General features: G+C 52.2%; 2 protein-coding genes across 7 annotated transcripts; both read left to right on the top strand.

Annotated features, from left to right (window-relative positions):
• Nucleotides 1–569: 569 nt before the first annotated feature.
• FBXO44 (F-box protein 44) lies at nt 570–6,113 on the top strand. The gene is given in 7 exon segments (XM_082675074.1): nt 570–637; nt 1,600–1,871; nt 3,306–3,432; nt 3,580–3,675; nt 3,784–3,919; nt 4,990–5,122; nt 5,125–6,113. Coding segments are annotated over 6 exon segments (801 nt in total). The 5' UTR covers nt 570–637; nt 1,600–1,606; the 3' UTR covers nt 5,169–6,113.
• A 1,335-nt stretch (nt 6,114–7,448) lies between these two features.
• On the top strand, nt 7,449–22,731 carry FBXO6 (F-box protein 6). Of its 6 annotated transcripts, none has more exons than XM_082675089.1 (8): nt 7,449–7,516; nt 9,186–9,319; nt 14,892–15,144; nt 17,922–18,217; nt 20,335–20,461; nt 20,942–21,037; nt 21,921–22,056; nt 22,297–22,731. In XM_082675089.1, the coding sequence occupies exons 4-8, from the start codon at nt 17,953–17,955 to the stop codon at nt 22,468–22,470; spliced, it is 798 nt and encodes a 265-aa protein (XP_082531215.1). In that variant the 5' UTR covers nt 7,449–7,516; nt 9,186–9,319; nt 14,892–15,144; nt 17,922–17,952; the 3' UTR covers nt 22,471–22,731. The 6 variants fall into 6 exon arrangements, with proteins under 6 accessions (XP_082531215.1, XP_082531216.1, XP_082531214.1 ...); XM_082675090.1 differs by lacking the exon at nt 7,449–7,516 and adding an exon at nt 7,676–7,737; XM_082675088.1 differs by lacking the exon at nt 7,449–7,516 and adding an exon at nt 7,677–7,790.
• The last annotated feature ends 165 nt before the right edge of the window (nt 22,732–22,896 follow it).

Here is a 22,896-nt window from a genome sequence, read left to right as displayed (position 1 = left end):
GCAGAGCGCTGTCGCGAGAGGAGGAGGACCCGGAGCGCTGCGGGCGGGCTGTCCGAGTCCCGCGGCGGCGGCGGCGGCGGCGGCGGCGGCGGCGGCGAGTCCAGGCGCTGCTCACGTCTGGGTCGGGTCCCGGCCGGACGCGCCTCTTAAAGGTCTCCGCCTCCGCCCCCGCCCCGCCTTTGGCCCCGCGCCGGGACGCCCCACAGTCCGGAGCGATCGGCCCGAGGCCTGAGGCTCCCGGTTCCTTGGCGGACCCAGGAGGCCAAGAAAGGTCGGGAGTCGTTTCTTTTTTTTTTTTTTAATGGGGGCGGGTGGGAGTCCGATTCGGGGCGTCTCCCAGCACCCTCCTGGGGTGGCTGCTGGGAGGAGGCTGGGAGAGTCTGGGTCATGCGGAGGGTGTGGGCAGAGGCTCCTCCCGGCACGACACCGCCCCGCCCCAGGTAATTTTCCTACATCCGTGGGGGGCGCACCCCAAGCCGGGTGCTCCCCGCGGGCCGGGGACCGGAGCGGGCCGTGGAGGCGGGGCCGGGGCGGGGCTCGGCGGGCTGGGGCGGGGTTGTATCCACCGGCGACCGCAGGCGGAGGCTGGCTCAGCCCCTGCTACGGAGCGGGATCGCACAGCGGTGGCAGAGGGCAGGTGACCGGCGGGAGTGGGCGCGGGGAGCGCCGGGGCGGGGACGGGGGGTGCGGGGGCCGGGCGGGCGGGCGGCCTCGGCGGTTCCGGGCCCAGCAGCAGTGCGCCGAGGGAGGCCCGCGCGGACAAGGCCCAGGCGACGGGGTTGCGCGGCGCGGCCTCGAGAGGCGGCGCGAGCAAGAACCAGAGCTGGGGTCGCCATCGATGCGCAGGGGTCCAAGCCTAGACTTTGGGAAACATTTGAAAGCCACGAGGAGGGATGGGAAGTCGAAGGCGCGCGGGGACACTCGGGGCTGGAGCCCAGCCACGGGGATGGGGGTGGGGGTATAGGAAAGCCCGCTCCCCATCGCCCACCTCTTCTCCAGTCCCAGCCAGGCAGAGCATTTACTCCGTGGTCTCGAAAAAGTGGCTAGGGCCCTTGGGACCTCGGTCGGAGACAATGATAATTATCCCTGCCCCCCCCCCCCCCATATCTCCGCTCCTCCGTTTTGAGGATGGGAGAGAGAATGCGGAAGGTACCAGACAGGCTGCGGGGCTGCGAATTGTGATTTCCATGCTAAAGACCGTCCGACCTATTGAAAAAAGCTGGCTCTAGATTCAGAGAAGGCTCAGGCTCCTTTCCCCTCTGTTCCTGTCTGTGTGACCTTGGGCAGATCCTGATACCTCTTCTGCCTCCTTAGCCTCCCTTAGAGGCTATTGTGAGCTGCCAGTAAAAACAATCAGAGCTCTGAGCTTCTTTACTGAGCTTCTGCTGTGTCCCAAGCTCCTTGTACCCCCTCTAGGAGGTAAGTATTGTTCCTGGCCCCATTTTACAGAGGAGGAAACTGAGGCTCAGAGAGGCCCAGTGACTTTCCTGAGATAGTCAATGGCAGTGCCGGGAGGGAACCTCCACCACCACGGGGTGCTGCGAATATTGGGTCCTGGGGAGAGGATCAGGTCTGTAGTGTAGCTTTCAACAACCACAGGAGAGCCATGGCGGTGGGGAACATCAACGAGCTGCCCGAGAACATCCTGTTGGAGTTGTTCACGCACGTGCCTGCCCGCCAGCTGCTGCTGCGTTGCCGCCTGGTCTGCAGCCTCTGGCGAGACCTCATCGACCTCGTGACCCTCTGGAAGCGCAAATGCCTGCGTGAAGGCTTCATTACCAAAGACTGGGACCAGCCCGTGGCTGACTGGAAGGTCTTCTACTTCCTCCGCAGCCTCCACAAGAACCTCCTGCATAACCCGTGCGCCGAAGGTGGGGTGCAGACTGGGTATGATGTGCCCCCAAACACACAGACTGTCGTGATACCAGCTAACATTCATTAGGCGCTTACTATGAGCCAGCCAGGCACTTTGGGGGGTTTAATTCCTTTCTCACAATAATCCTAAGAGGTAGGTACTATTAGGCACCCATTTTTCAGATGGGAAAACTGAGGCCAAGAGTGGCATTGTTCCACTCTTATTCCACTCTGAAGGTTATTTCCCCAGTGACCTTTCCTAGGAGAGGGAATGTTGGCCAGTTGGAATGAATTGTGCCGAAGACACAAGACCAGGAAGTCAGAGCCATATTTTCTTGGCCTGGCTCCCAGACTCCAGGACTAGGCCTACTAGGACTGCCCAGAAGACAAAGGGGGCTTTGCTTATGAGAGAATGAGAGATCCGGTCTTCTTCCCAGCACATTCCAACAAAAGGTAAAACAAAACTTCTGCGGTCATCCAGAGCCCCCTCTTTTCCCTTGCTGTGCTGTAAATGACTAAGTAGACACTTTGACGGCATGAGAACCTCAATCTCTATTATGTGGCCAAATTCTGGAGCAAAGTGATAGTAAAACAACCCCAAGCTGTCCGCAGCTTTCACATGCCTGCCTCCCTTGACTCCCCAACGGCCATGTTCTTCACCAGCGTGTTGACAAACTGTGGTCCCTAAGCCAAATCTGGCCTAGGAGCTACGAATAGTTTCTATGGTTTTAAAGGGTTATTTAAAAAACAAACAAAAAGGGCTTCCCTGGTGGCGCAGTGGTTGAGAGTCCGCCTGCCGATGCAGGGGACACGGGTTCGTGCCCCGGTCCGGGAGAATCCCACATGCTGCGGAGCGGCTGGGCCCGTGAACCATGGCCGCTGAGCCTGCGTGTCCGGAGCCTGCGCTCCGCAACGGGAGAGGGCACAACAGTGAGAGGCCCGCGTACCGCAAAAAAAAAAAAAAAAAAAAAAAAAAAAAATCTTAAACAAACAAAACAAGACACTATGTGATAGAGTCAACATGTAGCCCACAAAACCTGAAGTATTCTGACCCTTTATGGAAAAAGTTTGCCAGCCCCTGTTCTTGACCCCGGTTTACAGAGGACAAAACCAAGGCTCAGAGAGAGAAAGCAGCTTGCCTAAGGTCACAGAGCCCAGTATTGGTGGAGCCGGGACTAGACCCAGATCTGTCTGACTGGCACCAGAGCATTCCATCCCAGAAGTAGTCTGGTTGTTCCCATCATCAGGATTCCCAGTAGAAATCAGTTACCATGGTGCCTGGCACACAGGCAGCACCTAGTACAAGGCAGGCACTGTTGATGTGCAGGGTTCCCCAGCACGGGGCTTGAGGGCAGCTGCTGAAATCCAGGGAGAGGTGCCAGGAGCAAGGGGCACTTGGGAGGCGGCCACTGAGGGGCTTCCCTTTGATACGAACTCTGCTTTCCCACCAGAGGGGTTTGAGTTCTGGAGCCTGGACGTGAATGGAGGCGATGAGTGGAAAGTGGAGGAGCTCTCTGGAGACCAGAGGCAGGAATTCCCCAATGACCAGGTCAAGAAATACTTCGTGACTTCTTATTAGTAAGATCCGAGGGGTCTCGGGGCGGGGTGGGGGGAAGCCCAAGTCACTGCACCTTGGGGTCTCTCCTGCTCTGGGAGGGGCAGTCCTAGCCCCCCAGTGCCCTAGTGGCGAGCCCCAGCCCCTCCCACCCCTCCACCCACCCCCAGCACCTGCCTCAAGTCCCAGGTGGTGGACCTCAAGGCTGAAGGGTATTGGGAGGAGCTGATGGACACCACACGGCCAGACATCGAGGTGAAGGACTGGTGAGTGCTTGGGGCGAGGGTTTGGGGGGGGCCCTGCCACTCAGGTGCCCCACCCGCACCCTGCCCCCCCATCTCCAAGGCCCTGAAGGGCCCTTCCTCCGCCTGCAGGTTCGCAGCCAGGCCAGACTGCGGGTCCAAGTACCAGCTGTGTGTTCAGCTCCTGTCGTCAGCGCATGCGCCTCTGGGGACCTTCCAGCCAGACCCAGCAACCATCCAGCAGAAGAGCGATGCCAAGTGGAGGGAGGTGTGTGAGCGGGGAAGGGGACAGGGGGCACATTGTCCAAGGCTGAGACTGCAGTCAGACAGGCCCAAGTTGAGATCCAGTTCTGCTGCTTCTTACCTGGGCTTTGGCTGCTCTGAGCTCTCAAAGATTATCAGTGAGATGATGCTGGTAAAGCCATGTTCAAAAAGATTGACTATTATTAATTACTAATATCAGTTATTACTATTATCTAGGTTAGGGTTCAGTGAACTTTTTCTTAAAAGGCCAGATACAAATAGTTTAAGCTTTGCAGGTTTTACTGTATCACAACTACTCAGCTCATCAGCTCTGCCGTTGTGTTGTGAAAGCAGCTTTAGCAAATGGGCATGACTGTGTTCCAATAAAACTTTATTTACAAAAACTGGCAGTGGGCCCCTAGACCATAGTTTGCCAACTTCTGATCCAGACCGGTGCTCTCCAGTAGACCTTTCTGCAGTGATAGAAATGGTCTGTCTGGGACTTCCCTGGTCTGGACTCGGTGCTTGCACTGCCATGGCCCCAGGTTCAGTCCCTGGTCAGAGAACTAAGATCCTGCAAGCGGTGTAGCACAGCCAAAAAAAAAAAAAAGAGAGAGAGAAAGAAAGAAATGGTCTGTCTGCCCTGTCCAGTTTGGTAGCCAAGAGCCACATGTGACAATTGAAAACTTAAAAAGAGCCAGTTCATAGTACAACTAGGAACTGAATTTTTAATTTTATCCAACTTTAATTAATTTTAACTTAAATAGCCACGTGTGCTCAGTGATGAGTGTATTGGACATCCTTTGGCAGCTTGCAAAATTTCCTTCAGTTCATTTGATCTGCACTTAGATAATCCCGTGGAGTGGACCCAGCAGGATTTTGCTCCATTTTACAGATGAGGAAACTGAGGAGACACAGACAGGGGAGGTGGTCTGCCCCAAATCAGACTGAGGACTAGAAATTCCATTCTGCTGACTCTGGGTTGAGCACTGAGACCTCAGCCCATCCTGGTCCCCTCACCCCCTCAGGCAGTACCCTGCTCAGGGTCAACTCCCCTGACCGCTCTCCTTCCCTCCCCCTGCCCCCGCCCCCCAGGTCTCCCACACGTTCTCCAACTATCCACCCGGCGTCCGCTACATCTGGTTTCAGCACGGCGGCGTGGACACTCACTACTGGGCCGGCTGGTACGGCCCGAGGGTCACCAACAGCAGCATCACCATCGGGCCCCCACTGCCATGACGCCCCCGAGCCCCCAGCCACCTAACCCCAACTGATAAACTGCTGTCAGAGATGGGCTGGGCTTGGGAAGGGGAGGTAGAGGCCAGGCTCTCCCAGACTTCCTAGTTCATCCTTGCCCCCCCCAGTTGCCTCTTCATGGAGCCTCTTCGTTTGTACAGCCTTCATATGTTATGGGTAGCTAGCTCTCTGCCTGGGGGTCTCAACCTGAATGAGGGGGCCCCTGAGGTTGGGGGGGTGCATGGTGTTCCCCCAGATGCCTCTGAGGGAGGGTCTCCAAGCTCTGCTGGTAACCTAGATCTATGTGTCTACCTTCCCTTGCTGGGTCATTTCTCACTGTCTTCTTTGAGGGCCCTCAGACCTGGGACAGTCAGGACATCTGGCAAGCCTGTGGCTGCCCTGCATAATGCAGATGCTGAGCGATGATGTAGCTCAGACAGGTCTGGGAGTGGAAGGATGGCTCTGCTGGCCCATCCTCTGCCCCATTCTCTGCCACTCCCAGGCTTTCTCACTCTGTCCGCCTGCTTAGGGAGGTGGCTTTGGTCCAGAGGCTCAGGCCTGGTCTGAGATAGGCAGGCCCAGGGTGGGGTGGGGTCCCGGCCAAGTCTGGACTCTCTTCACTGTCAGTGAAGCCCCAGAAGCCACATGTGTATTAAGTGAGGGCAGGGCTCTCCAAAACATCCCCCTGGAATCCTGCACACGGCAACCCAGGGCAGGTGAGGGGCAGGGTTGGGCCCTGAGAGCTGGGATGTGTGAGCCCTGGATGAGTGGGATGGGGGGGCGGTTCAAGGACCACCTGTCCACCTCCATGCCTAGGCCAGGCACTCTGTGGCTTGGAGAGCATTCCAAGCGCCCACCCTACCCTTGGAACTGCCATTCCCAGGACCTCCCCACCCTGTCGGACCACGTTTCTGCCTCTCCTTCCTGCTGGAAAGAGAGCAGTTCTCCTACCCCTGATGCATGTGGCCAAATAAAAGGTGTTCCCAGCCCAACGTGTGCCCTGTGCTTTCTGGGGGAAAAGGCAAACTTCATGGGAGGTCTTGCCCCTTGCCTTAGAAGCTGCAACTTATATGGCTCTGTCCAAGGTACAGAGAGGGGTTGACATTTCAGGAGCCAGACTTCGAAGAATGAGGGTCCTGGGACAGACCCCTGGACAAGCTGCAGACATCTCGCACGCAGCAGCCCTCCAGTACCGCCACCTTCCTCTGGAGGCCTGGCCGCAGGCTGGTGGTGGAGTGTGCAGATATCTTGGGCAACTCTTGCCATCCCAGGCACTACTTAGTGTTGTTTTTTTCACTGCCCAGAGCTTTACTGATAATAGACAAAGCCAAAGAATTTATAATGGTGCCTGGCACACAGTAGGTGCTCAATAACTACTGTTAAATTGCATTATCTGACTCAACAGTGCGCTAGATTAGGGCCTCAACCAGGGCAAGGACTGTTAAGGACCAGGGTTCTTGGCCTCCTTAATCAATAGAAATTGATAAGAGGCCAGACAAGAGTTTCAGATAAGGCTTTCCTGGGACCCCTGCTGCAGCAAGAGGGAGTGAAATCAAGCAACAGTTTCCCTTGCTGGATCCCTCGCTCACTCTGGGGGAGTGGGGGAGCTGGTTCCTTGTATAGGGTGAGGGGAGGGGTGGCTTAGGTGGTCTGCCCACCCCTTTGGTGGTGGTGTGTGCAGCGGGCATGTGCAGTACCCTGCTTTTGCTCCCAATGCTCTGTTTTTGGGCTCTTCAGAAGCGGCAGTTGGGTTTTTGGTCTTTTTGTATCTTGTTGTCCATAATTTGCCCCAACTGCACATGCACACAGTTATTTTTAGTCCCTTATAGTTTCTTTGTAGCTTGTCAGCTCAAGGAGATTGTCCAGGTGCGAGCACTGCAGCAAAGGGTCCCAGGTCCCAGACTGTCTCAGGACCACCACCCACTAACTGTATGGCAAGTTAGCAAAACACACTCTTCCTCGGAGAATATGCAGCCCTGAGTTAACAACCTGGCCTGGATCAGGCACCCTTGGGCAGTGCACACCCTGCATGATCCCTTGTGGTTGGCTGAAGTAGGTGCTTGATAATTATTTGTGGAATGAAGAAAGGAATTAATGAACTTAATCCCAGCAAAAACGCAGAGCGGTTTTTACCTCTGAGTAAGTCCTAGGGACGGTACGAACCAGGCTCAAGGCCAGAGTTTCAGCAGTCACCCTCCAGGCGGGGGCCCACCTCCCTCCCTGCAGGGAACCGGAATAGAGGTCTAAGGAGTGGCCCCCAGAGGGGAAGGGCTAGGTCAGAAGGAGGCTCCGGCCTACCGGAGGGAAGTGGGAGCAGAGAGAAATTGGGTCCCCACTGCTGAGCCGCCCACCGCCTGGAAGGAAAGACTGAGCTTCAGGAAACGAGGTCTGGAGCTCCCCTGACGCCGCCCCGACCCTGCGAACACCAGATTTCTTTGCTCGCGCCTGGGAAAGTGGTCCCGGCGTGGGGCGGGGCGAAGTCGCAGGAGCAGCAGGCTGGGGCCGCGAGGGAGGCGGCCTGAGCGCGGCGCGTGACGCAGGCGCCGGGCGGGGCGAGAGCTGACGGCGCCGCCGAGGCCGTAGGCTCCAGGCAGACCCCGAGCTCAGGTCGCGCCGAGCGCTCCGACCCGCGCCCAGATCTCGGCCCAGGCAGGGGACGGGTAGGGGGGCGACAGGTGCGGGAGAGGGCTTGGATGTTCGGCGCTGGGGGGGTCGTCGGGACGTTAACCGAGCCCGAAGACGCTGTCTCCGGCCGGCCGGGAAGCCGGCAGCCGCGGGAAGGGTGCCGGGGGGAGCCGCTTCCGGGCGGGGCGGGGCGCAGGGCGGGGCCAGTCTCTAGGGTCTGATAGCTCGGCGCGGAACGCTTCGCTTCCCGGCTTGGCCGTCCCGGAGTATCCTCGGCGTCCGCGGCCACTCCGGCTTAACCTCGCGTGCAGCGCCCCGGCCAGGGGACAGTCTAGGACCTCGGCACCGTCACGGCCGCAGGACCTGGGACGGGGGCCTAACTTCCCCAAGCCGCAGTTTCCGTTTTCGGAAATGGGCTTAGTAACAGTGTCTCGAGTGGTTGTAGGGAGGGTCTATGGAGAAGAGGCCAGCGTGTGGCCCTGGGCCTAGTACGTGGGAAGCCCAATCGATGCGAGGTGGCTTCTTAGGGCTGATGTGGACGTTTCCACCCCAGAATGCCCCAGGATGACCTTCACCCCCTCCGCCCTTCTGCATTCAGGCTTTGGGGATGGAGTCTAGTGATGACATGCGACCAGAGCGAAAGACCAGACTTTGGACGATAGGTCGAGCAGGTGTTTGTACCTAAGACGCCTCTAACTTGGAGCCCAGGGACTTTTATTTGGCCTAGACAATGCTTTTAGAAGTTGCCAACATTTAAAATTTGACAGATTTCATGTATTTAAAAAATGTTTAAAATTCCAGAAAAATGGGAAGACCTGGCCGCATGGAGTATTTTTCCATCATAGCATTTTGCACAAGCTGCAAGTACCTTATTTATCTGTTTTTTTGGTTTTTTTTCTCTGATAATGGAAAAATACTTCTCCCTGGGCAGGTGCCAGAGTGTGTGCCCACCCTCATTTTTTTAATGGGTTGAAAGCTTTGAGAAGACTGTGAGCTGTGTGAAAATTAAAAAAGGGAAACCTCACTAAAATGGAGTCAGGAAATGAGGAAGAGGAACACTTGACAGTCAGTACAATCCCAACATCAAGAGGCATACTTAACATACCTGGCAGGAAGTGAGACGACTACTGCCAGCAGGAGGAAAAAATGATTTTCTCTTTGCCTGGCAACAGCTCAGCCAATGAGAGACTGTCACAACTCAACCAATGAAAAGCCACTATACTTCCAACTCCCCGTGTCTTCCAATGGGCTTTTTGTTTATAACGGCCCCACCCAATTTTCCCTTCTCCTCTGTAAAAGAGTCTCTTCTCCTTTGCTTAAGAGGACTTGTAAGTGGTTCGCCATAGTTGCATATCCTGCCTTGCAGTTATTTGCTGCTCCCAAATAAACCTGTTTTGCAAGTAAAATAAGCGGCTATTTTATTGTTTTAGGTTAACATTACACGGAGGTTTCACTGAGATCCAGAGAAGACCCCCAACAACTCCGAGGCTGGTGAGCAAACAGGTGCTGGTACCCACAGATCCCACAGAACTCACTGCTTTCTCACCAACTTTGCAGTTTGAGGGTAAGTTTTTCTCCTGGATCTGAGCTCCGCTCTTTTCGCGTTTTGAAGCTCTCCAGGTTTTCTTTGGGATCTGTGTGAAGGCTTCGTCCTTTTTCGTTAAGGCCTTGTTTGTCTGTGAGTACTTGGTTGGCACTCTAGCCTCACTCTTGAAATCACGCTGTTCCAACAGGAACTGGGCTAGCTTTCAGTCCGACTACTTTTGGAACCAGGCTGTTCCTATTGAAACTGTGCTGGTATTTGGCCTGTGGGCTGTTTAAGGATGATTCTTTTGCTCTAGAGAAAAACCCCTGAAAAATGGGATCCCAGTTATCTAAATGTTTTGAGGGTGCCCCACACACACCTTTTCAGGGACCCTGGGCAATTTTATGTTTAAAAACTGCTGTCTCTCCTTATATACATTTTTAACTAAATGGACCAATTGAAACAGACGTAATTTAGAACATCAGTGACCAGCATGGGGAACTTCTGAACTCCCCAAACTTCCTTTCTTAAAATTGTGTTAGACAGCCACAGGTCTGCAGTTGTCAAAACTGAATTGGACACCAATTTTGATTGGTATTTTAAGGCTTCCAAAACGTATCAGGAGTCTAAAATTGCCTCTTTGCAATATACAATTTTTAAAGTAACTGAGGCAAATAAAATATTAAAATAAGACAAAATGGCTTCTGAGGTCTCTTTTTCCCCTACCCCGTCTTCTTTGTCTCTGCATACTGGCAGTCGTCTTGTGCTCAAGCCCATCCCAGGCGCCATCTTCCTTTCCCTCTGCACCTCCCCAGTCTAGTTCTCTCGCTGAACTTCCCTTTTTCCCTACAGCTCCGCTGACTCTCCCTGCTCCCTCCTCTGAGCCTATCAGAACCTCCTCCTTAAAGTTAATCTTCTGAGGATTGAAATAAACCCTAAATTACTTATGTTCCCTGGACTAAGCCAAATTGTGAGCCATAGTTCAAGAGTTTCCTAAAGTGACTGAGGACCCCCTTAGGTTTGCTGAAGATGTTAATACTTGTTCAAACCTACCAGTCTGGTTTCTCAGATTTGTATCAGTTAGTCCACGTGCTTGTTGGTGAGAGTCAAGCAAACACTGGATGAAACTAGCCCATGGGAACATTCTGGAGGGGATTTAGAAGGGCAATCCCCTAACTTTTGGCAAGAGGCTAGAACACTCAGTGAAAACCTCCACTGAGCAGTTGTAGTAGCCTCTCCTAAGCCTGTTGATCAGAACAAAGGTCAGCCTTGCATACAAAAATCTGATGAACCTGTTCATGGCTATTCTAATCGACTTCAGGTTATTTTTAAAGAAAACTCTGGTCTTCCTTCAGATGTTGAGTCCACTAGGGTAACTGTCACCTCCATGTTTATTAATGGGCTGAACCAGGATCTTTTTCTTTTATTTAAAAGAACCAGGATGGAATGGGAAACTGTGTCCACTCTAGATTCGTTTGGCAGATCAGCTCACTTGCACCCTAGATGAGTCACCAAAAAGAAAAACCACTAAATTCTTTTGTTTGTTTGTTTGTTTGTTTTTTTGCGGTACCAGGGCCTCTCACTGCTGTGGCCTCTCCCATTACGGAGCACAGGCTCCGGACGCGCAGGCTCAGCGGCCATGGCTCACGGGCCCAGCCGCTCCGCGGCATGTGGGATCTTCCCGGACCGGGGCACGAACCCGTGTCCCCTGCATCGGCAGGCGGACTCTCAACCACTGCGCCACCAGGGAAGCCCAAACCACTAAATTCTTAATCTTCAACTCCAGCAAATGAAGGTCCCTAAACAAAACCAAAAACCTAATTTCTGCTATTGCAAAAAGCCAGGACATCGGAAAAAAGACTTACAAATTTAAGCGTTCCAGGAGTTTTCAGCCCTCTCAGCCTTTCCAGTGTCCTCCTAATGCCCAGTGAGGGGCCCTGAGGAACTACAGGGGCTCTTCCCAATCCTCCCTGTTAATCAGCTCGAAGAAACAGCTCTCCAGATTGGGAAGGAATCTCTGTCCTTACTGACAGCGGGGCCACACTCTCGGTGCTCAGCCCCACTGCAGAGCCCTAATACAGTTCTCATAGTGGCGATCTCTGATACTCCTCAACAGGCTCCTGTCTCTGAACCTTTTCCCTTTTGTTTAGGCCCTTTGAGAGAGACACACTTTCTCTCCTTAGCTCGTCTCCCTCCATTCACTCATTAGGCCAAGACTTCTTGGAAGAGTATTATGCCGAATTTCTTTCTCCCAAAAGAGGGAAATAATTCTAGAATTTGACAGTAGCCATCTAAATAGCCAACCTGGTAAATTAAAAGACCCTTCGACATCTTTTATTTGTTCTGTTTCCAGCACTGCTGGGGCCGATTCTTGAAACACTGATCATCTGTCCCTATTGAGTCAGCCACCACCCTCCTTATAGGCAAAAATCTCCAACTGATATTGGCAGAATTCACAGTGTACCTCCCATTAAGATCCAAATAGATCCCTCTAAACTCTCTTCAGAATTAATCAGTACCCTGTAAGTAAAGAAGCCCTTCAGATAGAAAACCCATGATAGAAGATTTCAAGGCTCAGGGCCTCATTATCCCTTGCACTAGTCCCTGTAATACACCTGTTATACCTGTGAGAAAACCCAAGGGCTGAGGATGGAGGTTTATCCAGGACCTCTGAGCAATAAACATTGTTATCTCTCAACACCCAGTTGTTCCTAACCACTGCATGCTACTGACATCCATTCCCACTTGAAGCAAGTTTTTCACTGTGACTGATCTATGCAGTGTAATTTTCAACTCATTCTAGCTGATAAGGCTAGCCAATACCTTTTTGCCTTCACCTGGGACGGACAACAATATACTTGTATAGCAGTGACCCAGGGTTTCACAGAAAGTCCTTACTTTTCACAAATCTTGAAAGCTGATTTGGATGATGTAAAGTTTTCTGCAGATTCTATTTTGTTACATTATATAGATGATTTGCGCCTATGCTGTCCTTCTCAAACCTCCTCACAGGAAGACAGCATCCACCGGCTAAAATTTTTGGCCTTAAAGGGACATAAAGTCTCCAAAGAAAAATGGCACTTTGCTCAAACTCAGGTTCAGTATTTAGAGCACGTGATCTCAGAACAGGGACTACTGGATCTAGATAGACTCCATGACATCCTGAACTGCCCAGAATCGAACACTAAGCTCCGAAGGTTTTCTTGGGCTATCTGGCTACTGTTGAAATCGGAGTCCAATTTTCTCTCTTCTGGCTCAGCCCCTACGTGCTTTATTAAAAACCAGCAAATCTGACCCCATTAATTGGGGAGATCAAGATGACACAGCTTTTGAAGACTTAAGGAAAAGCTTAATGAGACTACCTGCCCTTGGGCATCCTAATTACCAGCTTCCCTTTTCCCTCTTTGTATGTGAGAAGGCAGGGAATGTCCTCGGAGCCCAAAAACAGGGGGCTTGTAGGAACTGTGCTGGTATTTGGCCTGTGGGCTGTTTGAGAATGATTCTTTTGCTCTAGAGAAAAACCCCTGAAAAATGGGATCCCAGTTATCTAAACGTTTTGAGGGTATTGTAGCCAACAGGGTATTGTAGGGTATTGTAGCCAACAGCTGGACCCTGTGGCACAGGTATATCCCCCTTGCTTCAAAGCCATTCCTTCTACTGTCCTTCTGGTTAAGGCCACCAAAGAGACAATCATGGGATCCCCTTTAACCATCTTCATACCCCATCTTCGTACTGCATGCTTCCATGCAGTGGAAGCCCTCCTAAATTCTCGTCCACTCAACATTTTTCAGTCAGTTGCCTCACCTCTTATGAAATCCTTTTGCTAACTGCTCCTCACATAGCTCTTTCACATTGCACCAACCTCAACCCTGCTACTCTTCTCCTCTCCTTCACTGACGAATCCCCTCACCATTGCCTGACCCTTACTGGTCACCCTTTGACTCCGTGTAATAATTTAGAGGAGACTCCTCTAACCAATGCAGATTTTTCATGGTTTACTGATGGTTCTTATTTAAAGGGAGAAAGTGGTAAAGATTGTGCTGGGTATGCCATTGCAACTCCTTTTGATATTGTTGAAGCAGCGCCTTTACCTACGGCTTAATTATGCAACAGGCTGAATTATATGCCCTCACTGAGGTTTGTAGTTTAGCCAAGGGCAAAACTGCAAACATTTATACTGATAGTCAGTATTCCTTTGGAGCAACCCATGACTTTGTAATAACATGGAAACAAGGTTTCCCTACCTCTAATGGGGAAAAGATTAAAAATGGCTCTTATATGCAAAATCAGTTAGGCGCTATACTCTTGACAGCTGCCTTGACTATTATTAAGATCCCTGGGCATTCCACGCTTGAGTCCCTATAGGCTGAAAGAAACCACCTTGCTGCTATTTCTGCCCCAAATGCTGCTCTCGAAGGAACCAATGACCAAACTTCCGGTATGATCCAAAAGGATGCTCCCCAAGATAACCATCTAGAAATGCCCAATGCCCCAGAAAAGGAAAAACAGTATTGGGGATCTAGGAACTGCTGGTTCAGTAGAAAGAGAAAACTCTGGTTTGGGCCAAATAACAAACTGGTCCTCCCAGAAATTCTGATTCCCACACCTCAGCACTGTACATGCATTGAACTCTTGGTCCAGTGACAAAATGATAGCATTCATGAATGAATGTTGGTGGGGAAATATTAATAAGGCCACAAAAAGTACCTCCCTTCTTGTCCCACCTGTCCAAAATACAATCCAGGGAAACCTGTTTGCACTGTTCCCAGACACTTTGAATTGCGTAATGGGCCATTCAAAGTTTGGTAGATGTAGAGGGGAAAGTGGGGGAGGGATAAATCAGTAGATTGGGATTGACATATATATACTACTCTGTATAAAGTAGATAACTAATAAGGACCTATTGTATAGCACAGCGAACTCCACTCAATACTCTGTAATGACCTATATGGGAAAGAATCTAAAAAAGAGTGGATATACATGTATGTATAATTGGTTCACTTTGCTGTACACCTGATACTAACGCAACATCGTAAATCAACTATATTCCAATTAAAATAAAAGTTTGGTAGATGGATTTCACATAGCTGTCCCCATCTCATGGATATAAATATATTTTATTACATGGTCTGTACGTTTTCTCATTGGATTGAAGCCCTCCCTTGCAGACAGGCCACTGCTTCTTCTGTGGCTACAATTTTGATAGCAAAGATTATCCCTACCTGGGCAACCCCTCTTGAACTTCACAGTGATCAAGGAACCCATTTTACTGGTCAGGTGCTTCGACAAGTTTGTGCTCTTTAACTGGTTTTACAACATTTTCACTGTACTTTCTATCCTCAATCCTCAGTTAGTGGAACGTTCTAATGGCAATATTAAGACCTAGTGGGCAAAATTCATAGAGACCCTCCCCCCAAAAAAGCATTGCCATCGGTCCTTCTAAATCTCAGATCCACCCCTTTCAGAAGTCAAACTCTCACCCTTTGAGGCAGTCACAGGACACCCAATGTTCCTTGCCCCACCCACTTTTGACCCAGAGCTGATGAAAGGAGATATATTTCAATATTGTAAAGGCCTGATTGCGTCTATTAAAAATAACAATGCTTGGTAGAGCAATCTTCTTCATAGTGTGCTCTTGGGAGACGAAGACCTTAAGCATCACACCTTTCAACCTGGAGATTTCATGTACTGGAAAAGACACCTCGAGAAGGACTCTCTTCAACCTCACTGGAAAGGCCCCATCAGGTACTGCTAACCTACCCTTGTGCCTCCAAACTTCAGAGAACAGACTCTTGGATTCATGTGACACATCTAAGAAAGCACCAGACCCTAACTGGACCTGCACACCATCTGGTGACCTGAAGGTAAAGATTTCCTGGATTTGAAGCAGATGACATCTGATGAGACAGCTTGCCCAAGATGTCTAGACAAGGCCTGTTAGAAGGTTTAGAATTCACAGAAGTGTCTTTCTTTCATCTAGACTATAAAACTGACTCTGGATTCTTATCCAAATTCAGTTTCTTGAATTTTCAACCTACAGTCTGTATCATTGATAAAACATCTGATTCCAAACAGTTTCTTTTGAGATAACAATACTGTTTAATTACTTCATGTTTATTCCTACACTGTGTCATTCCAAAATTCTTTTTTTAATTTAATTTTTTTTATACAGGAGGTTCTTATTATCTATTTTATACATATTAGTTTATATATGTCAATCCCAATCTCCCAATTCATCCCACCACCACCACCACCACCCCCTGCTTTCCCCCCTTGGTGTCCATACGTTTGTTCTCTACATCTGTGTCACTATCTCTGCCTCACAAGCTGGTTCATCTGTACTGTTTTTCTAGATTCCACATATATGTGTTAATATACGATATTTGTTTGTCTCTTTCTGACTTACTTCACTGTGTATGAGTCTCTAGGTCCATCCACATCTCTACAAATGACCCAGTTTTGTTCCTTTTTATAGCTGAGTAATATTCCATTGTATATATGTACCACATCTTCTTTACAAAATTCTTGTTTAATTCCTTCAGTTTTGAGTGTGCCCTTGCTGTATTCACTATTCTAAGATACAGACTTTTGGATGGGAAATTCCTGAGAGATCTCCCTCCTACCCCTCCTTGTTACTCAAATGTGACCACAATAGGTTTCCAATCCGTGCACTTTCCCTCTGACATGGGACAGGACACCCAGAAAAGATCCTTCCTGGCATCACGGGACAAAAGGCCACTGAATGCTGATTTAAAAAACAGACAAAAACCCTGACTCTTGATCAGTGATGCTTTTGGAGAAAGATCTTGATCAAAAGGGGGAAATGTGAAAATTAATGAAGCAAAACCTCACTGAAATGGAGTCGGGAGGCCAGAAGGGGGGAGTACTTGACAGTCAATACAGGAAGAATCAATACAGATCTCTGGCAGGAAGTAACACTACTAGTGCCAACAGGAGGAAGAAAGATTTTCTCTTTTCCTGGCAACAGCTTAGCTAATGCTATACTGTCACAACTCAGCCATTGAAAAGTCACTATATTTGGAACTCCCAGTTTCCTCTAGCAGACTTTTTGTTTATAACAGTCCCTCCCAACTTCCCCATCTCTTCTATAAAAGAATTCCTTCTGCTTTGCTTAACAGGACTTACAAATGGTTCACCAGTTGCACGTCCCAAATTTCAATTCTTTGCTGCTCCCAAATAAATCTGTTTTGCTGGTAAAATATCTGGCTGTTTTATTGTTTTAAGTTAACAACTGCTTCTTTGGCCAAGTCGCAATGAAAAATGAAGTCTCCCCAGTGTCCCTACCTGTCCCAGGAGAATATTCCCTTCCCCACCCATAAGCAGATAAGGCCTATCTGCTCCAGCCATCTTGAGTGACAGTGGCTACAGGCCCACTCCCACCCAACTGAGGGAATCCCCTTAGACAGCTGGATAACCAGGATCCCCCCCAGGCAAGATTCAGGCCAAGGTGGTGGCACTGTAATTTTCCCAAAACCCTGTGCAATTCAGATGTAGGAGGGAGGAATGTGTTCTTGGGGGCGGGTACCTCTGCAACTACTGGAGAGTCGTTTGGCTCTGAGGCTAGGAGTGTGGTTAATGATGCTGTGGAGCACTTCTCAACCAGCCCTGTGCTAAATGCTTTCCTTGTACTAACTCAGTCCTCCCAGCCCTTCTGAGGTCGGGACAGTTACCACCTTTTTTGGGGGGGGACTACCTTCCCAGCGAGTCACTCCAGGCCAGGATTCAAACCCAAGCGATCTTGCTTCTTCACCCTCAACGTGCTTTTCCGTTTCTGGGCATTTCAGAGTGGCCTGACGCCCAACCCAGAACTGTGTGGGGAGCCTCCTCATTGGGATGTTTTATCACAGCTAAAGTGGGCAATTTGGGGAGAGAAAGTTTGTTTCTCAGCCCATCACTTAAATTGTGAGCTAGTCTGTGGATGTAATAAAGATTTTACGTTTTTTTTAATATGTATATTCTTTCCCTCACACTTCTTTAAATTATTATATTTTTATTTTTGGCTGCATTGGGTCTTTGTTGCTGTGTGTGGACTTTCTCTAGTTGCAGCGAGCAGGGGCTACTTTTCCTTGTGGTGTGTGGGCTTCTCATTGCAGTGGCTTCTCTTGTTGTGGAGATTGGGCTCTAGGTGTGCAGGGTTCAGTAGTTGTGGCGCACGGGCTTAGTTGCCCTACGGCATGTGGGATCTTCCAGGACCAGGGATCAAACCCATGTCCCCTGCATTGTCAGGCGGATTCTTAACCACTGTGCCACCGGGGAGTCCCAAGATTTTGTGTTCTAACGGTGAATTCATAGTATTAAAATAACATCACTGAAAACCTTTGCAGAGCTTACAGACAACAGCATGGCCTTGGCAAATCTTACAGTTCTCCAGGCCCACCAACTGAAAATTAAGCAATTAATTTTTTAATGGGAGGTGGGGTCTCTTAAAAACTGAGTCCCTGAAGACTTTATCAATATTTTTATTGCACTCTTTCAAATGTGCATAACATGTGGCCACTCTTTATTTTGAGGGTCTACCATGTACTGGAAAGGGGCTCCAGTGTTCCCTGGCCCAGGTCCCTGGGGGTCTAAGGGGTCCACCTCCTTGGTCAGAGCTCATGAGCACTGTTGCTCCCCACAGGCCTGTGCATGCTTCTCACCCCCCCACGGCCATGGCCCTGGTCAGCATCAACCAGCTGCCCGAGAGCATCCTGCTGGAGGTGTTCACGCACCTGCCCGCTCGCCAGCTGCTGCTGAACTGCCGCCCTGTCTGCAGCCTCTGGCGCGACCTCATCGACCTTGTGACCCTCTGGAAGCGCAAATGCCTGCATGAGGGCTACGTCACTGAGGACTGGGACCAGTCCGTGGCTGACTGGAAGGTCTTCTACTTTCTGTGCAACCTCCGCAGGAACCTCCTGCGCAACCCGTGTGCCGAAGGTGGGCCGGGGCCTGCTGCTGGGCTGGTTCTGTCCCTTTCCTGAACCTCAGGGCCTTTGTACTTGCTGTTCCCACACTACCTGGAATGTTCTCTCATCACCACCACTCCCCCCAACACCTGTCATGCTCCCTTGGTCCCTCTCCTCATTCTTCAGGTCTCCGTTCAGAGATGTGCCCTGATCCCCCGTCTGCAAACAGTGCTCCCCACGTCTGTCACATCACCCCATTTCCTTCCTTCATAGCACTGGTCATAACCTATAATAACGGAATCTTTTTTTTTTTTCTCTGCCACAAATTTCAAGTTCCTGGGGCCTGACAGATCTTGCCACTCTGCACCCTGTGTCCACATAGCATGTGCTCAGGAAACGTTTGTTGAATGAATAAGCACACTGCAGACCCCTTCCCCTTTAGTTCAGTCTGTGCTGCCTAACGTTGAGGGAGGGCTTCCTGTGTGCCAGGCACTAGTCTGAGGTCTTAGAAATGTCATCATCCTCCCGTCACCCCATGATACGAGGAAGGAAATGAACTGCAGAGGCAACTACGATCACATGGTTTGAGGCTCCTGTTGGGCTTATGTTCTCATATATTTGCCAGGCTTTTTTTTTTCTTCATTTAGCATCTTCATTTAGTACCAGGCATCATGCTTCCTGTTTAGGTATAGCAGCAGTTGATGAAGAGGCATAGTTTGTACACTTAGAATCCCTTCCTCTCTTTATCCTCATGAAGATCCTGAGAGTTAGCCAGATAAGAAGGGTTTGGCTCCATTTTATAGATGGGGAGCATGAGGCCCCCCAGATGAGCGTCTTGCTCAAAGATCTAGAACTGCCCAGCTTCTGGGGTCCAGTCCTGACTGCTGAAGGCCCTTAGGCCCCTCTTCGAGGCCCCACAGACAGTGCCCCAGACACTCAGTCTCCTGGCCTGCCCCAAATCCTGCTCAGAAGCTGCGCAGCCGGGCCGGGCCATCAGCGCAGCTCACACAGCCCTGCAGAGCCGGCCACCCAGCCTTGCGCAGCTCTCCCCCTGCGCCTGCCCTGGGTACTGTCCCGCTCTGGATTTCTGAATTCCTCTTCTGGTTCTCTACTGGGGGGCTCCCGGGGCACCTGGGGGATAGATGTGGGCTCCTAGTAGAGGGAGCAAAGGAATAATTTGGAAAAGCTCTCCTGGTGATTGTTCTGGAAAGCCTGGGTAGAGAAGCACTGTTTCCTGAGGTCCTCTCAGCTCAGTCTGAAGGGGGAGATGGGAGGGACAGCCTTACGCCTACAGACCTGCCAAGGCAACCTGGTGGGGACCCTTCCACCAATACAGGGTTACTACACATCACCAACCCAGAGGATGCCCAGGCCCCCAGTCCTCCCTCCTGCCCTGGGCAGAGGGGGTCCGAGTGGGCACAGCAGGTTCCCATGACCCACCAGCAAAGCCCCCCAGATCCCAGTATGTAGTTAACCTCCTGGACGTCGACGTCAGGGGAATGCCAGTCGTCTAGTAAGTGGTCTGAGTTGGGACAAACTCACATTAGCCATTAAGAACAGAATTACCGGGCTTCCCTGGTGGCTCAGTGGTTGAGAGTAGAGCCTGCCGATGCAGGGGACACAGGTTCGTGCCCCGGTCTGGGAAGATCCCATATGCCGTGGAGCGGCTGGGCCCGTGAGCCATGGCCGCTGAGCCCACGCGTCCGGAGCCTGTGCTCCGTAACGGGAGAGGCCACGACAGTGAGAGGCCCACGTACCACCAAAAAAAAAACCCAGAATTCCCCACACAGGCCCTTCATAATTTAATGGTTCGAGAACTGAAACTTGGGTATTTCCAGAGCCCCTGGGCAATGTGGAAGTGAGGAAAGGTTCATTTAGAATTTCTGGTCATACCCTTTTCTTTTTTCCAGCTTCACGTTAAGTGTTGACCCGCTCAGGGACAAAGTGGGAGGCAGAGGGCCCAGATCAGGATTGCTGTGGTGGGCACAGGTGGGAAGGCGGGGAGGGGGGCTTGTAGGGCGGCTCCAAGGTGCCGTGGGGTGCATGCCTTGAGATCTGAGCCTTACCCGCTCTCTCCCAGGACCAGGTGGAGAGGGCCAGGCTGAACATTCACCCAGAGGGTCTCACTGCAGCGTCTGTTTTTCCTAGAGGATATGAGATCCTGGAAAATCGACTCCAACGGAGGGGACCAGTGGAAGGTGGAGAGCCTCCCCGGGGCGCATGGCACAGACTTCCCTGACCCCAAAGTCAAGAAGTACTTTGCCACGTCCTATGAGTAAGACGAACTGAATTGAGAAGCTGTGTGGAGGGAAAAGGGTCCGGACAACCTTTTGCCAAATCCCAGGCCTAAGTGAGGGCCTGTGTGTGAAGCTCCAGAAAGGGGGTTCCAAAGCCAGCTCAGCACCTACCTCTTCCTGGGGCAGGAGGCAACTCAGTGGCTGGGTTGAGGCAAGTGGGGGAGGCGAGCAGTTTGAGGAGGCTGGGAGCCCGTTAAGTGGTTGGGGTAAGTCAGGGATGGTACAGGTTGTCCCCAGTCTAGGGGCCTGAGTTCACGGAAGCGCCCTCCTTGGGTGCCCGGGACACTGGGCCTAAGGACTGGGATGATCGCCACCCAGGCACCAGTGGGTCAAACTCCCTGCACGTTCCCCGCGGGCCTGCATGGAGGCAGGAGCCAGAGTCCTGTCCTGCAGCCCCTGCACCAGCTCCCTGGGTCCGGGCCACGCCTGGGGACGCACGCCTCACCTCTGCTCCGCAGGATGTGTCTCAAGTCGCAGCTGATAGACCTCAAAGCCGAGGGCTACTGGGAGGAGCTACTGGACAAGTTCCGGCCGGACATCGTGGTTAAGGACTGGTGAGTGGGGCCTGCGCCCGAGTCTCACACTCTGCATCCCTCCCTCTGCTCTTCCTGAGAACCCCTCTCGGGAGTGCCCACTGAGCCCGGCGGAGTCCTGGGGCGAGGGCTGCCCCCCTCCCTACCGACAGGCCCAGCACTTATTCAACACTGCCCCCTGCCCCAACCCTGCATCAGCAGATGTTAGCCCCAGTTTACAGATGGGGAGACTGAGGCCTACAGATGAGTTGTCACTAACAGGCCCTGGAGCAAGAGACACTAGGACCCAGCCTCCCTGGACCTCGCAGATACTCACATGCCTGTCTGCCTCCCCTACCCCTTTCACTGTTCATCCCACGACTCTATCCCAAGCTCCTACTCTGTGCCCAGAACTTTGTCTGGCCTGGCCCAGGGCAGAAGCAGGACCCTAATGCCCGCCAGGCCCCAGGGCCACTACTCTGAGGGTGGGGGGTTGGGGCTTGAGAGGTGTGCAGGGCTGCAGTAGGGCTGACCAGAGGGGGAGCCCTGTGCAGCCCCCATCACACAGGCCACCCCTCCCGAACCTCCATTGTAATGTACCGGCGGCAACACAGATCCTACAGCCCAGGACTTTATCTCTGTAGAGAGCCTTTGCTTTTTACGGTGACATCTTCACTGGAACACCCAGGAGGGTCGCCTCTTTTCTCAGATGGGATTATTGAGGCCCAGCGCAGACAGACTGCTTGCCCCAGGGCACAGTGGGGCACAGGGAGCCCTGGAGCCGGCTGGGCCTCGTGGGCAGAGCAGGGAAATGAGACTCGGGGCTCCGATTTGTGGGCCTGCTGCCTGCCCGCCTCCAGAGATGGTGGCCTCCAGGGCCCCCTCTGTACTGGGGTGCACAGTCCCAAGCCCTCCCCTCCCCCAGGTTCGCCGCCAGAGCGGACTGTGGCTGCACCTACCACATCCGAGTACAGCTGGCCTCGGCCGACTACATCGTCCTGGCCTCCTTCGAGCCCCCGCCCATGACCGTCCATCAGTGGAACGATGCCAGGTGGACAGAGGTGAGGCCTCACCTGCTTGCCCCTCGCCATCCACTTCTCCCAAGGCCAGGATGGCAGGAAATCTGGGGCAGCCCCAGGGCCCAGAATGCACCAGTCCTCTGTCTGGAGTTCCTGCCTTCTGGCCGGGAGGCTCTCCCCTGCAGGACCTGACTCCAGCCGTCCCCTCTCCAGCTCAGTGGTCATCCTGTCTCATCCCCTCTTCAGTCCTGGTGGTCACTTCCTTTCCCCTCCTCCCCCCAGGTCTCCCACACCTTCTCGGATTACCCTCCAGGTGTCCGCCACATCCTCTTCCAGCACGGGGGCAAGGACACCCAGTTCTGGGCAGGCTGGTACGGTCCCCGCGTCACCAACAGCAGCATCGTCATCAGCCACAGGGTGACCAGGAGCCCGGCCCCCTCCGTGGCTCCGCGCTAGACCATGCAGGGGCCAGAAGAGGTGGCCCGCCTGCCCTCCCCCCTCCCCCTCCACAGGCCCTCCTGACAGCCTGTCCTCCGACAGCCATTCATCCGTCTTCCATTCAATCGTCTTCCATCTGGGCCAGCCGATTGCCAAAGGTCCCCTCCAGGCAAGGCATGAGCCTGTAGGGGGCAGCGAGGCCCCCTGCCCCAGTTCCCACCTGGGGCAAACCCACCATTCTGTGAACTTAATTATCACGTAGCTCTGACATTTTGTTGTAATAAATGTTTTCAGTAAAACCAGCCTGGGGTCGGGTCTAGGGGTCGGGGTACAAGGTCCTCGGCACTTTGGTAGAGAAGCAGCCTCCCTCCCCTCCAGGGAGTGACAGCCCAACTCAGCCCTGGGGGCTCTTTATTGAAACAACTCACAGCACAGTATTTGAGG

This window comes from Grampus griseus, assembly GCF_964374135.1.
Source record: "Grampus griseus genome assembly, chromosome: 1".
In the NCBI taxonomy this organism is placed as follows: Eukaryota; Metazoa; Chordata; class Mammalia; order Artiodactyla; family Delphinidae; genus Grampus; species Grampus griseus.
The sequence above is the reverse complement of the archived record's forward strand: the minus strand, read 5'-3'. Positions and strand labels throughout refer to the sequence as shown.

What these genes read in the sequence shown, in the direction of transcription:
- FBXO6 (XM_082675089.1), top strand. Translation starts at nt 17,953, where the DNA reads ATGGCCCTGGTCAGCATCAACCAGCTGCCCGAGAGCATCCTGCTGGAG. An exon ending in GCGCAACCCGTGTGCCGAAG is followed by an intron (nt 18,218 to 20,334) that starts GTGGGCCGGGGC and finishes TGTTTTTCCTAG; the next exon opens with AGGATATGAGATCCTGGAAA. An exon ending in ACGATGCCAGGTGGACAGAG is followed by an intron (nt 22,057 to 22,296) that starts GTGAGGCCTCAC and finishes TCCTCCCCCCAG; the next exon opens with GTCTCCCACACCTTCTCGGA.